General features: G+C 38.3%; 4 protein-coding genes across 4 annotated transcripts in view; 1 reads left to right on the forward strand and 3 right to left on the reverse strand.

Annotated features, from left to right (window-relative positions):
* Positions 1 to 1,942: 1,942 nt before the first annotated feature.
* LOC143422149 (omega-amidase NIT2-like) lies at positions 1,943 to 4,286 on the reverse strand. The gene is made up of 6 exons (XM_076892596.1): positions 4,163 to 4,286; positions 3,908 to 4,054; positions 3,200 to 3,384; positions 2,824 to 2,992; positions 2,366 to 2,599; positions 1,943 to 2,228 (listed from the first exon to the last, which is right to left on the reverse strand). Exons 1-6 carry the CDS (start codon positions 4,206 to 4,208, stop codon positions 2,137 to 2,139), a joined length of 873 nt encoding a protein of 290 aa, XP_076748711.1. The 5' UTR covers positions 4,209 to 4,286; the 3' UTR covers positions 1,943 to 2,136.
* A 132-nt stretch (positions 4,287 to 4,418) lies between these two features.
* Positions 4,419 to 6,630, reverse strand: LOC143422141 (G-patch domain and KOW motifs-containing protein-like). The gene is made up of 6 exons (XM_076892581.1): positions 6,500 to 6,630; positions 6,279 to 6,411; positions 5,834 to 6,194; positions 5,631 to 5,734; positions 5,224 to 5,531; positions 4,419 to 4,998 (listed from the first exon to the last, which is right to left on the reverse strand). The coding sequence occupies exons 1-6, from the start codon at positions 6,507 to 6,509 to the stop codon at positions 4,514 to 4,516; spliced, it is 1,401 nt and encodes a 466-aa protein (XP_076748696.1). The 5' UTR covers positions 6,510 to 6,630; the 3' UTR covers positions 4,419 to 4,513.
* A 1,332-nt stretch (positions 6,631 to 7,962) lies between these two features.
* LOC143422136 (uncharacterized) lies at positions 7,963 to 11,227 on the forward strand. The gene is made up of 2 exons (XM_076892576.1): positions 7,963 to 7,969; positions 9,679 to 11,227. Exon 2 carries the CDS (start codon positions 9,683 to 9,685, stop codon positions 11,189 to 11,191), a length of 1,509 nt encoding a protein of 502 aa, XP_076748691.1. The 5' UTR covers positions 7,963 to 7,969; positions 9,679 to 9,682; the 3' UTR covers positions 11,192 to 11,227.
* Positions 11,228 to 11,398: 171 nt separating this feature from the next.
* LOC143422370 (uncharacterized) overlaps positions 11,399 to 23,921 on the reverse strand; it is a 145,996-nt gene continuing 133,473 nt past the window's right edge. The window contains exons 7-13 of the mRNA XM_076892944.1: positions 18,352 to 18,547; positions 17,873 to 18,192; positions 17,641 to 17,809; positions 17,475 to 17,549; positions 17,195 to 17,410; positions 11,579 to 11,743; positions 11,399 to 11,513 (exon numbers count right to left, since the gene is read on the reverse strand). Of these exons, the coding sequence (XP_076749059.1) occupies positions 11,406 to 11,513; positions 11,579 to 11,743; positions 17,195 to 17,410; positions 17,475 to 17,549; positions 17,641 to 17,809; positions 17,873 to 18,192; positions 18,352 to 18,547 (1,249 nt within the window). The 3' untranslated portion in view covers positions 11,399 to 11,405. The remainder of the gene's footprint in view (positions 11,514 to 11,578; positions 11,744 to 17,194; positions 17,411 to 17,474; positions 17,550 to 17,640; positions 17,810 to 17,872; positions 18,193 to 18,351; positions 18,548 to 23,921) is intronic.

The following is a 23,921-nucleotide window of genomic DNA, read 5'->3' on the forward strand; positions in this document are numbered from 1 at the left end:
ATAAGGTTTTAACGATACAACTTTTACCAATGGCATTTTAAACTATAGCAGAACGGTAATCAGAACCTTTTAACTAGTCGCGTTATCGACGACGAAAGTTTCGAAACCATCTGAAACGACGAGCACTTAACGCAATTTGTGTGATACAAAATTTGACGTACCTATTCCTTCCAAGCTAGTGCCGATTAGTTTCTTACACGTAATCGCGTTCCTATGGAAATTTATTGAGATACCGAGTCGCTAATATAATTGATCCTTACATGCTGTTCAGAAAAATTGAATTACGTCGAAGGAATTGTTAATTTAAGATCCTCTGCTCGTCGTACAGGGTATTATGTAATTAGTCATTTACGACAAACCTGCGTCCGAGACCACTTCGAGCTTAAAGTCAAACGTGAATTAGCCCACGACAATAGTCCCTGTACAAATATTTATCACTTCGCTTATCGTTGGTTCACGAACAGAGCAACCAATGTAAATAAAAAAAAAATTGGATTAATATTGATCGAAGAATATGTTGAGCACTTGTGATCCTCGATTCTTTGCAGGCGTCGTTTATTATATCTCGAATTAAAATGAAAATATTGCGATTTTTATTGATTCAGCTTGGTCGAAAGTGTAACTTGATTGCAAACGTTACTACACGCGCTAAATCTTTTATTTGGTTAACGATATATCTAAAAAAAATTGATCTTCTTTTACTTCATGAACGTGAATGCAGAATAGCATCGATAGCGTCCGGATAGCCACCATAAATTGCGATGCCTTGGAGGAATCGACGACCGCGCGTGACAAATTGACGGGCACAGAGTTTCCGTTGCGAACGTCGGTGGATGCGACGCGCTGCACGATACCCAGCACGTTCTGCATTCCATTACTTATTTATAAAGGGCTGCCGATTCATCGGATGGTCCGGTTGAATTTAAATTGTAAATAGACGCATTGCAGATTTAAAGTAAAGGCATCGATGAGAGGTACGGTATGCATGAGGCTTCTGAGGGAGCTGGTCAGTTTTTGTTCGTAAAGCTTCGACGTCCACTAGTGGATAGATTATCGAAGATCTTCAAGTTCCAACATTTTAGGTCAGTTCTGTATCCTGAAATAAGAACAATGTTAAAATCAACGTTAAATATGACTAAAACCAATACCCATGTACATTCTTAGCGTGGATGATCTGGAATATGTTGAAACAAAAAACGGAAAAAATTAGAATTATTTGTTATATCCATACAATTATTGAAAAGCTGGAAAAAGTCACGCGGGTGAAAGGAAGTACATTTTTGTTTCAACGTGACAATACAATATCATTGAATTCTGGGCCATCAGACTTTTTGGATGCGCTGTGTCGTTCGAGGACATTGTTACTGTCCAATCGATCGCACGGTCTCCTCTCCTCCTTTTTTCCGAAGGAATTTCTTTGGCAAACGAGCGCGATATACGAAGTCTATAGACAAAGGAACGAGGGAACGCAATTTCTCAACGTTCAGTCGCCAAGTTTGGCGTACACTTGGCGCTCTCCCATTTTGGTGCAACCTGGTATGGTTCTGGAAGAAGGTGGAGCAAAAGCAAAAGCAAGAAGGGACGATCGTCTGCGTTTCTCTTGCCCTTTTCAGCTGGCGAACAGCCGTGGAGTATCATTTTTCTAAACTTTATCTCTCTTCTTTCCTTTTCTTAGCGTCATTGCGATGTTTTTGCTCTTCGACCTTCCATCGTCGAGACAAGCGACATTATATTAATCGACATTAATCGACCAATTTCTCTAAGCTTGTAACTTCGTATTAAAATTTACATGTAAAGAGAGTTATTCGTCTATCTGAATGTAAATACTTAGATTTACAGATTTAATATTGCTACGTTATATATAAACTACTTTTTGATCGCGAGATTATGTCGTTTGATCATCGATGAGCCTTTTATGTATGAGTAATCATTGTAAATCCCGTACAGATTATAATAATTTATTTGATCGACATTAAAGATATTTAAAACGATATATTGTGCTTGGTGATTATGATCATATTCCCCATCTCCCATTATTTATTTGATGCAGAGTGGGTTGTAAAAAACTAAGATACATTTGTACAATTGTAAATGTTACAAACGTTATAATGAATATTTTTTTGTTTCAGTATAAAGTTAATCTTTCTTCCAGATTGTGTCGTACAAGTCGATACGCCTCTGAGAGAACGTAGGTATCTGTGATCTCACTTCCTCCACAGCTTTCAGATCTAAAAGAGAAAAAAATAAATTAATTAAACGAATGAAAAAGAAGAGGGAAGCAAAATAAGTATATCAATTGATCAGTGGTAGTAAAAATGAAATGGTTTTCTTCGACTCTCGTCCTGCATTTTAAAGTGGCAATTACCAATATCGGCAACCACCATGCTCTCCTCAGTTTCCAGATCGTGAAGAACCTCTCCCCATGGGCTAGTCAACTGTGTATGGCCCCAGGCGACATAACTAGCCGAAGGGACACGTGCAGGCGATATGCACGCGACGTATAATTGATTGTCATTCGCTCTGGAACGCTGAAGCAACGACCAGTGCAGTGGTCCGGTGGTTAGATTGAATGCCGCCGGATATACCAGCATTTGGCAACCTGACCAGGAGAAACGGGAATTATGAAGCCACGGAAATACCAGTTAATTCCGTAATCGGCTCGACTGCCGTTCCATCATTTACGGATACATCGAAAGCAAGCTTATCCTTGTCTTTCAGTCGTCTCAACTGAACAGGAATACCGTTTTGGAAACGATTTTTCGAAAGAGAACGACAATTTGAGATAGAAAGTAAAATTATTGTAAAGTAATTTAATTAAGTTACCTTTGTTTCGATAAATGCGTGCCATTTCCTCAAACCTAATATCATAGCAAATGCCAATACCTATTTTACAGCCTTTTACCTCGAACATCGTTAAAGTGTCACCAGGACTGAGCGAATCACTTTCACGGAATGTCATCTTATTAGGAATGTCGATATCAAATAAGTGTACCTACCAACATAATTATAGTATACTTTTATAGATATAAACATACTATATATTTGTCTCTAATGTAAATTAAAATGAATAAAAATGTATATCGTTCGTTGGACACTGATACTACTGCATCAGTTCTGGAACATATTCCACGAGTATAGGAGAATTATGTTTTATTCTGTTGTTTCCAATTTCGCTGATACAAAAGCACGTATTGCTTACCTTCCGGTGTTTCGCTATGAGAGCTCCGTCGGGACCCCAAATAGTGCAGGTATTGTACAATTTATCACCGTCTCTTTCAGGTATCGTACCACCGACCACATAAATGCTATTCTCTTTAGCTGCTTTCGATAACGCGGCGCTTGTTTCCCCGTTGGGTATACTTTCAGCATATTTCGGAAAGTATTCTAGATTGCAACATTTAAATCGGTAAAAAATTGAAATCGCACTAAATATATCAGATAAAGTCAGGTTTAACGAATGAAATACAGTTTTAGACAATTGTCAAATGTGTCCTACATCATTTATGGAATACTGTGCATTCGAATCAAATATTTGAATGTTGCGCATACTTAACACGGGAGACGCGGCACATACTTCAACGACTTCAGTAGTACTTTTTGAAACAACTCGCGTTCTTAACAAATTCGAATAAACTTTTCGATGTAAACTGATTGCACGTAATACATACTTAACGTTAATTTTATATATGGTTAAAAAAGAACGAAGTGAAACAATTGCAATACAATTGAAATAACGGAAAATTAGGAAGGCCAATATGTTTTCAACATAAGCAACTTCCATAAAAATACAGATGATAACGTTGTTTGCCTTGTGCTGTTTCTCCTCTTCTCTTAAAAAGGTTAGTGTGCACCTGTATGTGTATATAAAGAAATAGTAAATTGTTAAAAGAAATGAATAAAGTATTACGTATTCCGTATGGCGAATTGAAGCATTCGGGAAGAGCGATTATGTCAGCCTTTTGCTTTTTCGCGTTCGAAATGTAGGAAACTGCTCGTTCGATGTTCTTCGCTTTAACTTCATTGACTTCAAGTTGTACTAACGCCAAACGAAACGCTGAAACGAATATTGGATGAATTAAACGTATTACATATGTGTACATGTACGTACACATATCGTACTTTGTCTGACATCTTGTGAATAGTGAACACTAAATACACTTACTTGACATCGTTCGCACTACTTGTTTAGCGATGCTCGTAAGTAGCATAACGTTTTCTTGAGGTTATGTACACTGGTTGTGTCGTATATCGTTACGTAAACAAGTCGCGTGAATTTCAAATGATTTGTAATACATGGTACTGAAAATATTTACATTTCGATAGCGTAAAGTAGCCTTACATGTACAAGTAATTCGCCTATAATAACTTAAGAAGCTAATTAAGTATTGGCGAATCTTAGCAGTATAGGGTAAGGGATCTTTTGTAAAAAATACGTTTTATTACAAAATGTGTATAAACAAAATTGTACAATTTGTCACGAAAGTAAAATGACGAATCACGTTCCCAAAAAGTGTTACCGTCTACTAGAGGATCGGGATCTTGATCTTGCTTGTTTCTTATGTTTCCGCCTCTCTGTATAATCTCTCGATTTCTTATCTCTAGTTTTTTCTCTTTCTTTATCTTTCTTCTTATGTTTTTTACTCGACTTTTCCGGCGAATTATCGTGTTTCTTATGTTTTTTTGATTTCTTCGATTTCTTTGCTTTGTAAGTATCGCTGCAATTGGAACTACTTCTTCCTCTTCTTTTCCTTTTCGTATGATCGCTATCATTATCACTGTCAGACTCTGAATGTCTTTTCCGTCTTTTTGATTTTTTATCATCTGTTTTATTGTGCTTGCTCTTCTCATGCGTCGTATCTTTCTTCTTCTTTTCATCGACATTGTTTTTATTATCATCGTCGGAATGTCCAGAATAATCCGAATTTGATCTTTTTATCTCCAACTTTGGCTTTGCTTCTTTAGAATCTTTGTCTCTATATTCTTCATATTTTTTCGCATCTGAAATTAATCCCATAAAACACTAAAGGCTAAAATCTATATATTTACCGTGATTCTTATACAAATTGGAGGAACCTTTAAAAAATTAGATATGATACACAGCAGTTATCATTGAAACATGTTCCCGACTCATTTGTACTTAAACATCCCGTTTCTGCGGGTTCATCAGTTTAAATTTTTATTTTTTAAAAGTCCCTTCATGAGAAACTATTTATTCATACTAACTTAGAACTTTCGAATTTTTCGAATATTCCGATTTAGTCACTGGCTGTACCATAAATTCATTCACAGATATTACATTTCCACCAAGAGCTAGTTTTATTATAAGCCTTCCTGCATCATCATCGAATCCTTCTATTTGACCATAATTATTACACTGTTTCCCAGCTATGATTTTTACAAATGTTCCTTTCTCAATCTTCAGCTCTTCCTCCTGCTTCTTGGAAATTACATTCTTCTTCTGTAGTGTTACTTTATCCGCACCAAGGCCCATACCTTTTGGTCGTAGTTCTGGTATAACAGCTGACACAATTCTGTGATAATAAAAAAGAACTGAAATATAACATTTTTTGAGTTCACCTTTTAACATACCAAATGCACAGTATTAAAACTGTACAAAATAAGACTCGTACTTTTCATTCTTTCCAATCCCTTTACCAGGCTGCCAACCCATTCCTCGTAACATTGCTAATCCAAATGCATCAATAGGTACTTTTTCATAATCTTCTAATGTAGACTGGAAAATAAAACAAATGTTCATATATAATTACAAACATCCGATTGGTTACCCAGACACTATATAGGTTCATTTTCAAATAGTATAGTGATAATGTACCTCTTCTTTTCCCCGTAATGACTGATCTACCAAAGGTAAAGTTAGATCGTTCAATTTGATGTCCTCTTCTCCTTTGGATTTAACTTCCTCGATGATTTCTTTAACTGCTTGTTCTTCCAAACTAACAGCTTTATTTTCATTACTTTCTACTACTTTCAATTCCTTTATTGTTGCTTCCGGCAATGTATTTCCATTAGACAATTTTGATTTTGATTCTTCATTGGCACTAGGTTCTTCTGTTTTCCCTTTATCTGTTTTAGGTTCGAACACGTCTGCATCAATTTTATTAAGTATTCTATCAAGCCAGGTTCTCGAACCCAGCAATGGGATAACGAGAGGCTCGTCTTTCTTTTCTTCCTCTCTAAAATCCGAAAGATATTACAGACTTTTATAGGTTAGATTGAGGTTATGTATTTATGAAAAATTGCTTTCATTCTTAACTTACCCTATTACTTTGATACCTTTCTCGTCAAGACACTCGATATAATCTACTTTCTTCTCCTCTTGCGGTACCGTATTCTTTAACACAGGTTTCTTAATAGATTTCGCGAAACCAAACGATATCTTCTTTCCCTCTTCTGCCATTTTTTCGATATTATAGCACTGACGCGGTGATTAATATACATAAAGTATAAATAATAATCCGCTTAAACTATTTATACGAACTTAACACCATGTTTCATTAATCGATTTCGAGAAAGTCGCTAGTTATTCGGACATCGTTACAAACAGCACTTCAAACGTCTATTACAAAGCGACGTCCGCTGTAAAAACTCACTAACCTACAATACGTGTAGTAACACAAAGTATTTACGTATGTGTGATATATTTTAGCAGTACTTTTGTTAGTAGTCGTTTATTCGCGACAGATCGATACTACGCGTTCACATGAAAGTAACCGAAGCGCACATTTCCAATGTAGCTGCATTCTGATAGGTTACATTTTCTAACGGAGCGTTTACAATATATCAAGCACGGTGAACTAAGTTTAAAATGTTTGTTTGTTAAAAATTTGACTGATAATTCATTCGAGTGCATGTATATACATATCTATTCTAAAATAAAGGATAGAGCTCAATTTTTACTATGATTTATGATTAATAATATTAATTTACTTTATGCGAATATGAAAAGTTATAGCTTGTGAAGAAACAAATAAAAGAGAAATATTTTCTCCTCGTAGCAATCATGTAATTAATTCTCTGCTGTAAGTAATATTTCTAATTCGATGTAAAATAGTTTAATGTGTACGATTATTTTATTCACAAGCTTTTATTCTTTTTTTTAAAGGTCTAGCAATCATTTCAGACTGTGATACCATCATGGATTTTCATTTTTTAACGATCATTATGCTTACGCGCGTTTGTTTTTACCCCAGTTTATGCACCGCAGCGCATGACAGTGCCATTATCTATTATGTCTTTTACAATTTATTCACGACCATTCTATTTTCAGGCGGCACTCTCTATTCCGCTTTTTTTGTACTCTACAATTAGAATGCGTAGAGATACGTAGTGAAAACGATCACTCGTCGAACTTTGACTCATTGTCTGTTTCATGAAAGTGATGAACTCAAAATTGAATCGCGTACAATCGTTAAAAAAATTGAAAAACATCAATTATACATCCATCGTTACTCTGCGTTCCCCTGAAAAACAATTTTCAGGGCTTTTACCCGAACAAGATTATAGAAAATGTTACTTTTGAATTTTTAGCTTTGTTAATTTTGTTAATTTTTAAAGAATCGAGGGATGTAAACCATGGTCCAGTTACAAGCGTAGGCGCTTAACAACTTTTACTGTTTATTACTCGTGGAACAGTATCCACGCTGATGCGTTAGCGTGCTCATTCCGATAAGTTTTGCTAAACGCCCGTCTTCGATCCTGTTGCTGCGGTGGAAGCCTTTACCTATGTATCTTTCGGTACAAGAACTACAGTTAAAAACGACGACCAATTGAGAACGGTAGTTAAGCCCGCGAGCAGAGAGGGGTGAGCGTGTTTTAGCAGCGACAACAGCACACGGTATGCAGATACGTAGCTGGGGTAAACCGGGAAGCCGTAGTTCGCGGACCGTAGTAATCGCGGTAACATTGGACAGTCAACGACATTTCGAAGCCGGCCACCTGGAATCCAAAGGTAAATCTATATCTTTCTTCTTTACTTTAAATGAAAGGATAGTCGATTTTTATAAATGTGCTTCATACAAGTATTAAAGCATAACTTTGCGTCTAATAAACTAAATTTCTGAAATTTATTTGCTGTGTCGAGAGTTCAAATATTTAACCATTTGAATTGCAATTAAGTTTCCGCGCTTTCTAATCGCTTCTCGTTTCATGAAGATAGAGATATAGTTGCTAATTACCAATTATTAACATTAAATACGGTTAAAAATTTTATGTTCCCCTAATAACAGACACCTCTCACATAATATGTTACTTTTACAATACAATTTCGTTCCAACATGATTTCGATGTAGCAAACTTAATTGGATAACTGGATTCTCAACTGCTAATTAAGTAATTCATTTCCTCAGTGCCAACGCATAAATTACAGCGTGTAAAATAGACGTCACAGTTATATGATGAGTCGCGACCAAGTGTACCTGTTCTTTCGGCTCATCGCTTGTCGGTTATCCAATTGATTCGTCGAAATCTAAACTCGGCGAGACTGGTAATTAAGAGACGTCCGAAACATGGTTGCAAAATAAAGCGGTCCGCGAGTGTCTAACTGTAAAACGCTGAGCATAACTGTGCAGACTCGCTGGTAACGGAGGAGATCCTCTTGCTGAAGATTCGTTCCGCTATACCGAGACGACCCATCCTTTCCCTTCTTTTCCTTTCTTTTTATCGCTGCTACAATGCAACCCGTCGTGTTCTTAACCGTGCAACATCCGGGCTAAATAGTATCCTTTACATCCTCGACGTGTCTTCTTTTTCCCTTCTCGTTACTGTTATAATGCAACCTCTTATGTTTGTAACCGTGTAACAATCCGGATAAAAATCTGTCGCGGTTCGTACGCAAGTAACACTCTCCACGATATGGTCCGTAGTCTAACAAGCTGAAAAGATAATCTGATTTCTTGTAATTTGAAAGTAGGACTTTGTTCTCATTTTTCTTCAATTAGCGATGATGTTGATACAGAGAACGATCGATCTTGGGACTACAGAAATGGGCAATCACGAGTGAAGCGTGCATTGATACTACAATTTATGACAAATTATTTGTAACGAGCTCTTGATGAGACGAAAGCATTCAATTAAATATTTTTATCCTGCGGATTTTTTGGCAGCTTCTAATGTCGGCGAACATTTCGCAGGCGGAATCACCCGATGACGCTACGTTGGTGCGTTGAACTCTCCGCGTGTATACGGACGCACGCGCCAACGTGCCCGTATTCAAACCGCGTGTCGACCAGTCGAATTTCTGGTTCGATTTCGCGGGGAGGATGCCACGGTAAATGTAGTCGAGTGAACAATCACGCGACCGGATCTACGTGTTGTCCGGAACTAGGCGCATAATGCCGCGGAAACGGCCGGGAAATTATATTTGCTATGGGGAATCGGTGGTGCGGCCGAGGACACGATCTCATCTGACCGCGCGGATTTACCGGAAGCGGCGGTCATTAAACGTCTGTCGCGTCGAGCTTTCGAGCCAGTGCGTGGCGTTTTGGTGAAAGTCATTTCGATAGACAGTTACGGTTAATTTATACTGTCGATTATCTTCGCGCGCTCAATTTCGTAGGAGTTTTGGGAATTTGTAAATTTCTTCTTTACGATACTCAGTTAAAAAATACACGGTACTTCATGTGAATCGTGTTCTGGGGATTTATCATTATTTTATTCCAGGTACATGGACATGCCGCTGGTTTTGCTCAAGATATGCCCGTTGCTACTTCTACTGATGGAAATCAGCGCAGCGGGAGTAGGCAAGGCATGGCAGGTACTCCCACACGCGACAGATTATTGGGATCACCCATCGTGGCCGCGGCTCGACACTTCCGCGTTCGAAGTCCGCAGTGTGAGCGGCGTGGGTCATCTGAAGCCTCAGGCAACCACTCAAAGGAATCTCCTAAACCTGGATCAACCAAAATCCATGAACCACAACGCCATCCTCGTATCTAAACCTTCCATGCTCAACCAGAAGTTCCTCGATAAATACGAATCAATCTTCGACGATTCTTCCTATGACCAATACAAAAAGCAGGGAAACCAACATGCGGACGATATAGAAATCGAAGACAAAATTCTTAAAACAGGACTTATAATGGCCGTTCTACGTCAAGAAGGTGACGACGACGAGTCGTCTAAAGTAGCCACGAACGAGGCAAAGGAAGCTGCGTCGAGGGTTCGACGCGACACAGAAAACGAGACGAAATTGGAGCAGATGTCGACGGTGAAAAACGTTCGAGAGGTTCGTTTGAGTTCTCCGGAGACCTGGTCTGCCCAGCCGTTGTCCATAGAGTTCCCTCACAGAAGCGGCATGGATCAGATGATCCAGCAGACAATGGACGATGAAGAGCTGCCAAGCTCGAGGAGTTACCATGCGCCACGAGCGGACTTCGTGACTAGCCAGCACAGGAGGAGCTACGAGCACCGAGAAGCTCGAGATATGCCTGTTACCAGAGGTTACGACGACTACGATTTCCCATGGTACCGGAACGCCATCAGGGATCGAGACTACGACCCCATGACGTATCGTCGTGGTTATAGTTACTATTATCCTGATAGGTACAGGATGGAACGAGACTACTATATGCGTGTACCCAACGATTATTCCTATTACTACGATCGATACAGGGACGAGGACTTGGATCTCTACGGACGCAGCAGACCCACGCCTAAACCCAAGAGGATCATCTACTACGCCACCCTTCCGGAGGTAGTCAGAAAGCCTGTGGATCTAAGAAACTATCCTAGACCCTACGAGGCGCCCAGGACACCAGTTTCAAGGGACGGCACGTATAAACGCATACCTGGAAACGTCGATCCCAGTAGATATCGTTATAGACACCTCTACGATGGTTACGATAATTATTCGAAGAGATCGAGTTTTCTGGACAGACCCTATCCGTATCCAGCTGAGGAGAGTCGTCGCAAAGTGACGCTGGAGAGTATTCGGAACAACGATCCGTTCGATCAGAACAACGACAGGAAGCTGGCTAACCAGGTCTCAGTGAGGAACGAGGGGAAGGTGCCCTGGCCGGTGCAGATTCAGACGGAAGTCAGCGTGAAGGACGACGAGAGGATTCCTGGGAGGAAGATCTTTGGAGAGAGCAATGGGTACGAGAGGTTCCAGAATGCCCAGCTGCAGAAGGCACCGGATGCTACTGGGTCCAGCGAGCTACAGAGCGATAATTGAACGCGGAACACTTCTTTTCTTAGAATCTCGTAGTGGATCTTGCAAAAGATATCGGATAACGTTCGTTCTGATGTACTATGGTCTTTTTCTATCGAGTTTTTATGGGGATTCGCATAAATGGTTTTGTTTATTAATATACAATTGTTTATTAATATACAAAGAAACGATTTTGAATTGAATGTACGGTAGCCCATTTTTCTATTAATCCTCCACGTTACGTCTTGGTCTTCTTCGTTGCCTTTTTCAATAAAAACTTCGATAGCTCTTTGGAGAAGTTACTTCTTGCGGTTATTCGGCTTAATTCGACTATCCAAGGGTTAGTCTACATAAAAAGTTATTATAGTTCTATTCAAAATAGTTAAGAATTGATTATTAGTTGTAAGTTACCGAATTTTTAGTTTTCCCGTTAATAAAACCACACAGTTCCTCCGGTGTCATGTTTAAAATAGTGCACGCCGTTTCCTGAGCTTCCCTTTCACTCGCCTCAGTTTCGTTTGAACTTTTCTGCGACTCGTGATCCTCCTCATGCTCATAGAGTTTTCGTAAAAATTCCTAATTTAAAACAACATTTCCAAATTCTTTCATATATATTTTACAACACTTAATAAGACGAAGGAATTATCGTTTCCAATAATATAGACTGATTAAATCACATTACGATGTATGGGACGATGTATAGGATGGAATACATAATAGCACTCGCAATGTGTCGATTCATTGCAAAAAGATTAGAACTAAAATTGAACTAATAGCAATGATTGCAATAAGCACACCGTATAATCAATACCTACTATAACATATATTTCACTAATATGATATTAAGAAAATTTGGCATAATCTATATTAATTCAATTATTATAAGAATTAAATCGAACAATACTTTTCCCATTAAAATACGACAATTAACGAATATTAATTACCTTATAGATGCATAAATGTAGCTTCAATTTGTGTCAGATCTATAAATACTTGTATATGCTACTGTTATAAATCATTAAGAACAGAAATTTATAATAGAAATGCGAAAATTAATTAATTATAAGATATTACAGTCGAAAAGTATGATAGCATAAATCCGAGGCACCTCGGAGGCAATGAAGCGTGATGCGCGCGGGTGGGGACTCTGTGCATCAGAGCGTAAGCCGCGCGGGTGGGGGCCCAGTGCATCAGAGCATAAGCCGCGCGGGTGGGGGCCCAGTGCATCAGAGCATGAACCGCGAGGGTGGGGACCCTGTGCATTAGAGCATGAGCCGCGCCGCGAGTCCTGTTAGTGTCGCGCTGTCCTTGCACCAGGGGGGTCGCGTACGACATGGTGTCCAGGGAATAGGGAAGCGGGGGGGTTCCCATCGGTGGAGGCGCTAACGGTGGAGGTGTCAGGGGTTGAGGAGGATGCAAAGCAGCGCTCTACTGATGTTCTGATTTGGAGATGGGGTGGAGGCGCCAGTAGGCTTCTCCAGTGGTGGTGGAGGATGGAGAGGATGATGGACGTTGGACAATTACTCTCGTTAACTACTTACTGTTTGGTAAGTGAACAATATTGGGTCCCTGCGTAGTCACCTCCACGGGGTGGGCCTGGGCCCTTGGTAGCGTTTTCGAGAGACCGGTCTCTCGAAAACGGTATCAAGCTAAGGACTACGCACTTAGCCATAAGTATAGTTGTAAACTCGATACTAAAAGTACCAGAATAGAGTTAAAAGATTATGATTTACAACTTCTGTCTTCTATAAAGGTTTCATGGACTAACTATCATTACTTCATTTATTTATTTCATTACCCAACTATTATTTCATTAACTTTGCAATAGATTAGAATAATTTAATAATTGGTACCTTTAGTATCGAGTCTTTTGCAGTACAATTTAAATCTCTCGAGTCCTTTTCAGGACTTTGAAAGTTTAAGTTGGATTGCAAATAGTTTAAGTTAATTTTAGTGAACATATCTGTACATTTATATAATATAATTTTATAACTGTGTAACCTGAATCCCTTCTATCCTGACTTCCCTAATTTATCTTAATCGAGCATAATTATGGTCGACGATAATCACTTCATTGGGTATTATTCTCATTATTTTTTCATAAACACCATTGATCGGAACTAGGGGCATTTAAAACAATCCTGCATAATTTGTATTAATTTCTATCTCTCTGTGGTGTTTGTTATATCTTTCTGTATATGGTGGTATATGTTATAAATCGAGTTAGTCTCTACTGTATTTTAATTTTTGCATTTTTAAATTTCTACATGGGCTAGAACTCGCTTGCAATCATCGGGGCGTTGAATAACAATTTTGTATTCTATAATCGTTAAGCAGTATCATTCTCTTTATATTTGGAAATGAGGATATGGTATTTCCTGTGAATACAGCGTTAGGATTCCACCTTTTCTAAGATTCCTTCCAATGAAATTCTTTCCAAAAATTCTTTCCAATGATGGTTAGAAATCCATTTCATTCTTTTTTCATTTCAACATCTACGTTCGACACTGGATCACCGCTGAATCACCGCTAGATCGCCGTAGGATGCGTGCGTCCTTAGTTATAAGCACTTAGATTTAAGTAATTTAATTGTAACTCAATTGTATTAAAATTGTAAAGAAATCCATTTTCCTATCCGAAGTGAGAAATAGCCATTGATATAATCGCGTGTAGTTAGTACCGATAAACATGAGTTACATACTCCCTTGAGCATTCTGAGTTTCTACTGCGTGAAATCGCTTCACGTAGCTTCTCTTCTTTTCTTTTCTTTTCTATTCTCTCGAGATTTCGTCTTCTACAGTCACGCAGCGAAATAGTCGATACTCAATCAAACTGATGTGGTTTTCGGTGCCCATTGAGATTTCGCAGCCCTTGTCGATTGGTACGCCCGTTGGGTACTCGACTTGGGTATAGGCTTAGTACATTGGACGCGCTCACGCGGGTTCGTTCCGAGTAGCTCCTACCCCGTGTCGCTGGGGTCTTCGGACCTGCTGTAAGACGACTTGGGGCGGTCTACGGAGTTCGTTCTTGTCGTTGGGCAATGCGTCCTACTGCTAAGTTTCGCTGAATTCTTGATGGTACCCGCATTCACCATTGGGGAGAGCGTGGTATCAGCTGTTTCGTCGTAAGACGTGGCATAACTTGTTCGCGATTTGCGTCGGGAACGGTTCACCTAGTGACTAGTGCTGAACCATCGGGTTAGAATGCTCTCGCGAGAATCTAACGCAGGTTTATCGATACTTGTTCGTTTTGATCGCATCGCGAATTTCATCTTGCTTCAAATTAGTTACTTTTCTTAACTTTACCTTAATTTCATCTTAAATATCGTACCGTAAAACACTTTAATTTTTCTAAAGTGTCAGTAAAGTCATCTTAGAAATTTCGCTTTGGGTAAGAGAATGGCATTTTTTATCATCCCTTTCGTTAAGTCCATACTGCAATCTTTAAAATCTATGTTAGATTTTAGAGAATGTATTATGGATTCCGCGTTTTTAATGGACAAGTAGAGTCAGTCCTCGGTACCTTCTGTACCGAGAACACACAGATGTAATGGAGGGTGGATGGGATTAGGGAAATTAGGGATGGGTCCCTGCGTAGTCACCTCCACGGGGTGGACCTGGGCCCTTGGTAACGTTTTCGAAAGACCGGTCTCTCGAAAACGGTATCAAGCTAAGGACTACGCACTTAGACATAAGTATAGTTGTAAACTCAATATTAAAAGTACCAGAATAGAGTTAATAGATTACGAATTACAACTTCTGTCTTGTATAAAGTTTTCATGGACTTACTATCATTATTTCATTCATTTATTTCATTACCCAACTATTATTTCATTAACTTTGTAGTAGATTAGAATAAATTAATCACTGGTACTTTTAGTATCGAGTCTTTTGCAGTACAATTTAAATCTCTCAAGTCCTTTTCAGGACTTTGAAAGTTTAAGTTGCATTGCAAATAGTTTAAGTTAATTTTAGTGAACATATCTGTACATTTATATAATATAATTTTATAACTGTGTAACCTGAATCCTTTCTATCCTGACTTCCCGAATTTATCTCAATTGAGCATAATTATGGTGGATGTTAATCACTTCATTGGGTATTATTCTTATTATTTTTTCATAAATACCATTGATTGGAACTAGGAACATTTAAAACAATCCTGCATAATCTGTATTAGTTTCTATCTCTCTGTGGTGTTTGTTATATCTTTGTGTATATGGTGGTATATGTTATAAATCGAGTTAGTCTCTACTGTATTTTAATTTCTGCATTTTTAAATTTCTATATGGGCTAGAACTCGCTTGCAATCATCGGGGCGTTGAATAACAATTTTGTATTCTATAATCGTTAAGCAGTATCATTCTCTTTATATTTGGAAATGAGGATATGGTATTTCCTGTGAATACAGCGTTAGGATTCCACCTTTTCTAAGATTCCTTCCAATGAAATTCTTTCCAAAAATTCTTTCCAATGATGGTTGGAAATACATTTCATTCTTTTTTCATTTCAACATCTACGTTCGACACTGGATCACCGCTGAATCACCGCTAGATCGCCGTAGGATGCGTGCGTCCTTAGTTATAAGCACTTAGATTTAAGTAATTTAATTGTAACTGAATTGTAACAAAATTGTAAAGAAATCCATTTTCCTATCCGAAGTGAGAAATAGCCATTTCTATAATCGCGTGTAGTCAGTACTGATAAACATGCGTTACGTACTCCCTTGAGCATTCTAAGTTTCTACTGCGTGAAATCGCTTCACGTAGCTTTTCTTTTCTTTTCTATTCGCTCAAAATTTCGTCTTCTACAGTCACGCAGCGAAATAGTCGATACTCAATCAAACTGATGTGGTTTTCGGTGCCCATTGAGATTTCGCAGCCCTTGTCGATTGGTACGCCCGTTGGGTACTCGACTTGGGTATAGGCTTAGTACATTGGACGCGCTCACGCGGGTTCGTTCCGAGTAGCTCCTACCCCGTGTCGCTGGGGTCTTCGGACCTGCTGTAAGACGACTTGGGGCGGTCTACGGAGTTCGTTCTTGTCGTTGGGCAATGCGTCCTACTGCTAAGTCTCGCTGAATTCTTGATGGTACCCGCATTCACCATTGGGGAGAGCGTGGTATCAATTGTTTCGACGTAAGACGTGGCACAACTTGTTCGCGATTCGCGTCGGGTATGGTTCGCCTAATGACTAGTGCTGAACCATCGGGTTAGAATGCTCTCGGGAGAATCTAACGCTGGTTTATCGATACTTGTTCGTTTTGATCGCGCCGCGAATTTTATCTCAATTCTTAGTTAAAATTAGTTTCTTTTCTTAACTTTAATTTAATAATTAAATAACGTACCGTAGAACACTTTAATCTTTCTAAAGTGCAAGTAGATTCACTTTACAAATTTCGCTTTGGGTAAGAGAATGGCATTTCTTGTCATCGTTTTTTTCGTAAAGTCCATACTACAATCTCCAAAATCTAATATAGATTTTTGGAGAATGTATTATGGATTCCGGTTTTAAATTCACAAGTAGAGTCAGTCCTCGGCACCTTCTGTGCCGAGAACACACAGATGTAATGGAGGGTGGATGGGATTAGGGCCATAGGGCTGGGTCCCTGCGTAGTCACCTCCTCGTTGGTGGACCTGGGTACTTGGTAACGTTTTCGAGAGTTCGGTTCTCTCCAAAACGGTATCATGCTAAGGACTACGTACTAGATTTAAGTCATTTGTGATCTACTTTAAATTTTGTAGATATATTTCAGGGCTTGGACATTTTACAAGAGAATCTCGATTCTGGAATTAAACTACAAGGCTCACAAGAAACTTCATGCGACTTTATCAACTTCCATATTGAATTGAATTCCTAAATATTTCGTTCTAAGATATAGAAGGTAGAATAAAATGTATGATTGCTCGTCCAATTAATCCATCCTATACTCGTTGATCTTTACGCCGTATTATACTTAAAAATAGTATTTTCTAGTTGAATATGTACGTTATCAGTAAATTGAATCTTAGTAACTTATCATCCCATACCTTGATGGCATTTGCATATTCGGTACTTAGATTTTTAGCTGCCGTCAACTTTATCTTTATGGACCTGATAGACTCGTCGTATTTAGCTTTAATAGCTTCTGTTTCCTGCTGTACTGTTGTCTTCATAGACTTGACGGTCTCGTCGTATTTAGCCTTAATGGCTTCGGTTTCCTGTTGTACTGTTTCCTCGCATTTTTTCGCTAATCGCGTCTCCATCTAAAAATAGGACACCTAACAAACATTCTATTACACCTGTCCGATTTGAGATGTTCACCCTCACCTTTCCAGTTATGCTCGTTTTCGATTTTTCGTTGTCCGAGTGTAATTTATCTTTCTCGCAGTTCAAGATCGAAATCTGTTTAATCAAAATTATATCGATCGATAATAAAGTCCGTTCGCGACATGAAATATGAACTCTATTTAATAATTTTCAGAAGAACATCTACTTTTGCTTTCAATTGCGAATTGCTGCTTCGAACATTGCTAATTTCCGTCTCCAAACTATTTATTTTTGACAATAATTGATCCTTTTCTTTAGATAATTCCTTCAGCTGACTCTTGTAACTGTTCAATAGAAACCCTTTGTTGGCGTTCGTTGATTCCGTTCTCACTAGCCTGAATAATGAAATTTTACTAATTCACCAAGAATTTGCTACCATAAAATAAATTTCAATATACTTGTCTTTAAGCTGTGAGATAGTGTTCGAGTCCTCTTCAACTTTTTTCTTTAGGTTCGTCAGCTCTCTATTCTTGAGCGCGTCCCGTTCCTTTCCAACCGTGTTCCGCAACCAGTCCCTCGTGTCATCCATCTTTCTTCTCAGCGAGAGATTCTCGGCGATCAGATCGTTCAGGTTCGTTTCGGTGGCGTCCATTTCTCGTTTCAGCTGGTCGAAACACGTTCTAATCGATTCGTACTCTTCAGATTTCTGTTTCAGCGTTTTGCGAGCCGCCATCAATTCCAGTTTCAATTTGTTCGACCTCGCCACAGCCATCTGTAGCTGACAAGAACGAAACCGATAAAACGAACCCTCCACCCTGTTCTTTCGATCGAGAATCGACGACGTTCGTCGTCCATCCTCGATTTTACGTACGATTTTGTAAAATAAAATTATATCTGACAATACGTGTATAATATCATGAAAAGTTGTCGTTTCTACCTTTCTACGCAACTTTCTCGTAATTCTCTCGTGATATTTTAATTTTTTGCGAGATTTCACTTGGTAACCACAGCTTCTTCTGCCGTCCATCGAACGGGGACCGAAATTTTCAAAAACGGAAGTACAAATCTGTACGATCCTCTCTTGTAATACTTCTCTCTCCTTACGAGCTTCTATTTTCAGATTTTCCAAAGATCTAAATAAGCACAAATCTTATTGAAACATACATATACAGGGTGATTTACTACTCGTGTGACAAATTTTTACAGCTGATACTACACCTCGAACGCAATAAAAAAGTTCATATAATTCTAGATTCGATTTTTGTTCTTACGACAAGAATTCGAGTATTTTAGTACATAATGTATTGTACATAATATAGAGAGTGAAATATTATACATGTTATACGTGTTATACACGTAGATATATATTTCTGGACAGTACAAATTTTTCTGTGCAAATTCTCTAAGGCAATGTATACCATAACACAACAGTGCGCACTTTTCTCAGAAAAATACGCACGAGAATTTTCCTGGAACTCGTATTTTCGAGACGTGTCTCTTGTAGTAGATTTTCAATTAGCTGGTTTGTTTACAGTTGAAGCAGATAGCGAAATACCAAGGCCACGAAATGAAACGTAAAAACGTAGTTCGAGAACTACGTTCGAGCGCTTTCGGTCTCGTTCGAACGTCTTCGCGCTCGTTCGTCGCTTCCGGGGCGTGCGGTGAGTGGCAACGGCAACCAGTTCCTGTCGTCGTTGGCTGCGAGTAAGACGTGTCGTCCTCTGTAGTCGATAAAACTTTTCGAGGTACGTTCACAAGCTTGCTTATCGACTACATAGTATTCTTAATTAATATTCTATTACACTTTAGTTCTATATTATAAACTTTGTTTAATCATTGCATACTCGATTAACTATTTATTGAACATTATCATTATAAATACGAATTTATCTTTGAATTTTCATTCTTCTTTTTCTTCTATTATGCGTTTCATTGTTCATAGTTGTCCATAGACTTTTGAAAACATGATTCATGAACTCGTTTATTATAAAATCTTAATACAACTAATTATTACTCTGTATATTTATCTTAATTGTTCTGTTTCGTTTTGTTACAGATTTTTAGTCGATTATATCTTCCCAAACAATGGATAAGGGGTAATGGACATCATAATCATTAATATAACAAAGGCCAATGGTATCATTCATGGAAATTTGGTAATATTATAATTATTATTGAAAGAGGTGTCACGTAAAGACTGTAAGAATGTTCAACGTATTGTTTCAATTTATATTACCTCTTTATTAATCATTTGATAATATTTGATATATAATTGATAGCAAAACATGATGTATGTAATAAGTAATGAGTTATTTGTTTAACAATTATTCTCGCAAGCAATTTTGAATATTTATAATATGTAATATAGCTTTAAATTCTGATAACAAATAATCGTAATAGAATTTTCATAGATCAATCATTTCTTAATGTGTTCATATATAGTTTGTAATATTTGGATATATTTTACAATATATTCAAACTTTATAATCTATGTTATTTATATATACATATTTTTACATACTTCAATTATTTAAAACGAAAGTAATATTTTCTCGAACAAACACTCGATCAGGAAAAGATGAAGAATAATACGAAGTAAATTGTGTGTTGTTTTATTTACACCCTTTGTTCCCCTACTAACAATGTTTTCTTTCAGAAAATTTTGGTGACCGCGCGCAATGTGGTCGGTAGAGTCAGTGCTTGTTGCGATAGTTTTAATATTTCTTAGAGCACAGCTGCTCTAATTTTAATTACATTTTTTTTTATAATATTCATACGCGAAAGAGTAGAGTCAGTGTTTGCTTCGTAAATGGCAAATAGTATTGTAGTCTTTTATTTATATATTTTTTTATTCTTACTTTTTTTTTAAATATCTGCTGCCTCGGTATTAGCTTCATTGCTGTCTACCTAAAGGATCTTGCTGTGCTTCAAAAGCCAAAAATGTAAGTATCTTTTGTACTTTATTTACAATTCCAAATTTGTTAAACTTCTAATCTTTTTAATCATTAAATTAACATAATTGTCGTTAATTTATTATAAGCAACCACAAAATTAATCGCAATGAAGTAAATTAATAATTGAAAATATTAACAAGAGCTTTAAAAGGCCAAATTATAATAATATGGTTTCTGTTTAAAATTTTTAGCTACTTCTACGATCGATTCATCTACCGCTTCTACCCTGACGACAACGTTCATGATGTCCTCCTAGAGGTAAGCAACATTTTTTAATCTTAATCCTTTACTGACTGATTGTGTGGTAACATGAATTTTAATTCATAATGTGACTTTCTTCAGGCATTTGCTATATCGTTGATAACATCACTGAGGCAATAGCAGCAGCAGCAGTTCCTCCACACATCAGCAGCATCCTCGATGACTTCCTGCAGCACCAACGGTATCATCAATCTATGGTCGGTGAGTCGCATGCCTTTAAGTTCCTCTGGTCACCCAATCATGTCGTAGGATAAAAGGTCCAAATCGGCACGGGTGACTGGTTGTAATTACGTAGAATTTCCTTGACGAGCATAGTGACCGTGGATATAAAATTATATCCACGAGTAGTAACATTTATTTTGTGTATTATTTATTAGATCAGGCTAGGTTTTCTTGCACTTCGCGTTCTTAAATGTCATAATATAACAGTACAAATATCATTAAGTAACTAAGTACTATAATTAAGTAACTAATATAAACAAATATAATTAAGTAACTAATTTGTACATATTAAAACTGCTTTGTTGTAGCAGTGTATAGTGGTGAAGTCGGATACCCTCCGACTTCGTATCTGTAATAATTATAATTATTGTATAATGATGTTGGTGTGGATATTGCAAATTGAATGTATAAAATAAATCATATATATGATAAATATCATATATATGGAATAGATTGTAAATATATAATATAGCTTTCGTTGTAATTAAAGTCTGTTTGCTTGGTTGCCGAAACAATGTCATATTACATGTGCAAGAGGACATTTCGCGACGTGTATATTTCGAAATCGAAGCATCTGACTTGAATAGTATTCCCATATTTTAGAATAAGTGCTTCGATGACGAGATCGCTCGAAAATAGTACATTTATTATAGAATTAGTACCTAATCATTCTATAGTTAAATTGAATATTATTGGAGACAATGAGAGAGAAGCTTACCAGTTCTTTCTACCATTCCAATGTACGGAATATAAAATAATTGATTTTAAATTTAATTTTAATTTCGAATTTCATTGTAATATTGTCATAACTTTGATTTTGAATTTAATTGTAATTTGAAGTTTAACTTTAACTTCAAATATACTTTTAATTTAAAATTTAACTTGAATTTGAAATATAACTTTGAATTTAAATTTAATTATTCTTGTCAATAAATAGATGAACTTGAGTTCATGGTCGAGTAGCAAAGTGTTACCACTACAGCGTCCCAGTATTGGCCGCTATCCCGTTGCGTAAGGCCCTTGGTTATTCCAAAAGGCAGACGGGGTAGTCCGCCACCCCCACCGAGGGCTTCGGTAGTGGTGGACTGCGTACTAGATTACTGCACTGGGTTCACTGCCGGCTGATTGGGCGTATCCCAATCCCTGCCTCAAGGAGAGGTCGTGCCTGGGTGTCACCGTAGGCACCTGGTCACGTTAAACATTTCGCGGACGTGAAAATACGTCAACTGGTACTGGTGGCTGTAGTAGTAACCTATGGGTTTGCTTTGATTATTTTTGAAATTAGATTGAGGGGGGGTTCGCTTGGACGGAAGGGATACATCCCAAAGGATGTCGATAATTTTTTATGGCGAAGAATTCTTCATTTTGTTCGCGTCGCGCCGTGCCTTTAACTCTATTCTACACATTGTAATATTAAAATGAACTGTTAATCTCCTTTCTCATTTCTCGAGTAGTATTTAATAATTGGTAGTTATTCGACTGCATGGAGGATTTTTAGCTTCATATCCGGTTAGTTTGATAGTCGTCGCTATAGCGTCCCAGTATGGGCGCCCTGCCCCGTCCGTAAGGCCCTCGGCTATTCCGAAGGGCAGACGGGGGAGCCCGCCACCCTCACCAAGGGTATTGGTAGCTGCGGATCTCGCTTAGGGGTTCGTGGCACGCTAATTGAGCGTATCTCAATTCCTGTCTCATGGGAGGCCGTGTCTGGAATGTTACTCGATGACATTCTGGTCACGTTAACTATTTCCGCGGACGCGAAAATGCGACAACCACGCTGGTGGCTGTAGTAACAATCATTTGATCATTTCTAAGATCATCTCCAGATCTTGTTTGCGTTAGGATTTAAAGTAGAATTCTTTATAGCTCTATGCAACGTAATAACTATCAATGATTAACTTTTCAATTGAGAGAATAGTAGAGTTCACTAATAATTATATTTAGATCAGGATTTTCAGATTTAACCCCTTCCGTGTTCATCGCCAGGACCTCACTCACGTGCCCAGGTGCTACTTGGGTGGGGAAAAGGCGATGGACACGATGATTGTATATAACTAATTATGTGTGTTTTTTCGCGACTGACGTGCTAGTGTATCGTGCACGACGTATCTTCCACGTTGTGTGTGTGTGTGTGGTTAGGCCTTGGAAGTGCGTCGTTTCCATAGAAACAATTTAATATTACTCATAAATGGTACCAGATTTATTCTGAATTACGAAAACGGTACCAATTGCAATAACATTCGTATCACTGATAGAACTTATGTATTTCACGAAAAATACAGATTTGTTCGATGTTTCAAATTTCATATTAAACTGTCAAATGTAAATAAAAACGCATTACTAGCGTTGTACGCAATGATCGCTAGAATTCGTCAGTCGATTACAGCAGTGGTACGTACCCTTAGAGTGTGCGAGGTGTATGCCAAGCTCGGGTGTCGGAGGCGTCCCGGGGCGTTCTCTCTAGTGTAGGATTTTTGCGCCCGAGTGTTTGAATGAGAGAAATTCCGGGGGTGCATGAATGTGTTGGTGTGAATCTTTTGCCACTTTAAATATAGCGCTAGGTAGGCAGGTAGTTTACTTCTGGTATGTTTGTCTGTTAATAATAAGTAGGTAGGGCCGGGCAGGTTGACCACAGTCTCCGATCGGGCAGGCGCGTTTTTCGCGTGGTTCAACCTGTTTCAGGGAATTAGATTTGAATGATCGACGGTATAGCTGGCGCGAAAGGGGGTTGCCGTTCGCCACTGGCTTTACTCGATCCATCATTCGAATCGACCCGCGGTCGCGGTCGCGATTTGACGAAACGAACGTACTTTTCTGCTCGAGGTTTGCCACGTCTGTATGAGCAACGATTCTTTATAATCGTTGCTTGTCCGCGTGTGTTGAGAACTTTCGCGATTTATATGTTTATTTCACCTTTGTATGTTATTTTTTGGTTTGCGATCAGAGAATCTCGAGCTTAGATATAAGTTTCAGGATTCTGGGCTTCATGCCCGAAGAAAGAAGAGGCTATATGCCGAAGAGGCCCGGAGAAGAGGGCAACTACTAATGACTATGCATTTGGAAGTAACTCTCT

This window comes from Xylocopa sonorina, chromosome 3, assembly GCF_050948175.1.
Source record: "Xylocopa sonorina isolate GNS202 chromosome 3, iyXylSono1_principal, whole genome shotgun sequence".
NCBI classification, from domain to species: Eukaryota; Metazoa; Arthropoda; class Insecta; order Hymenoptera; family Apidae; genus Xylocopa; species Xylocopa sonorina.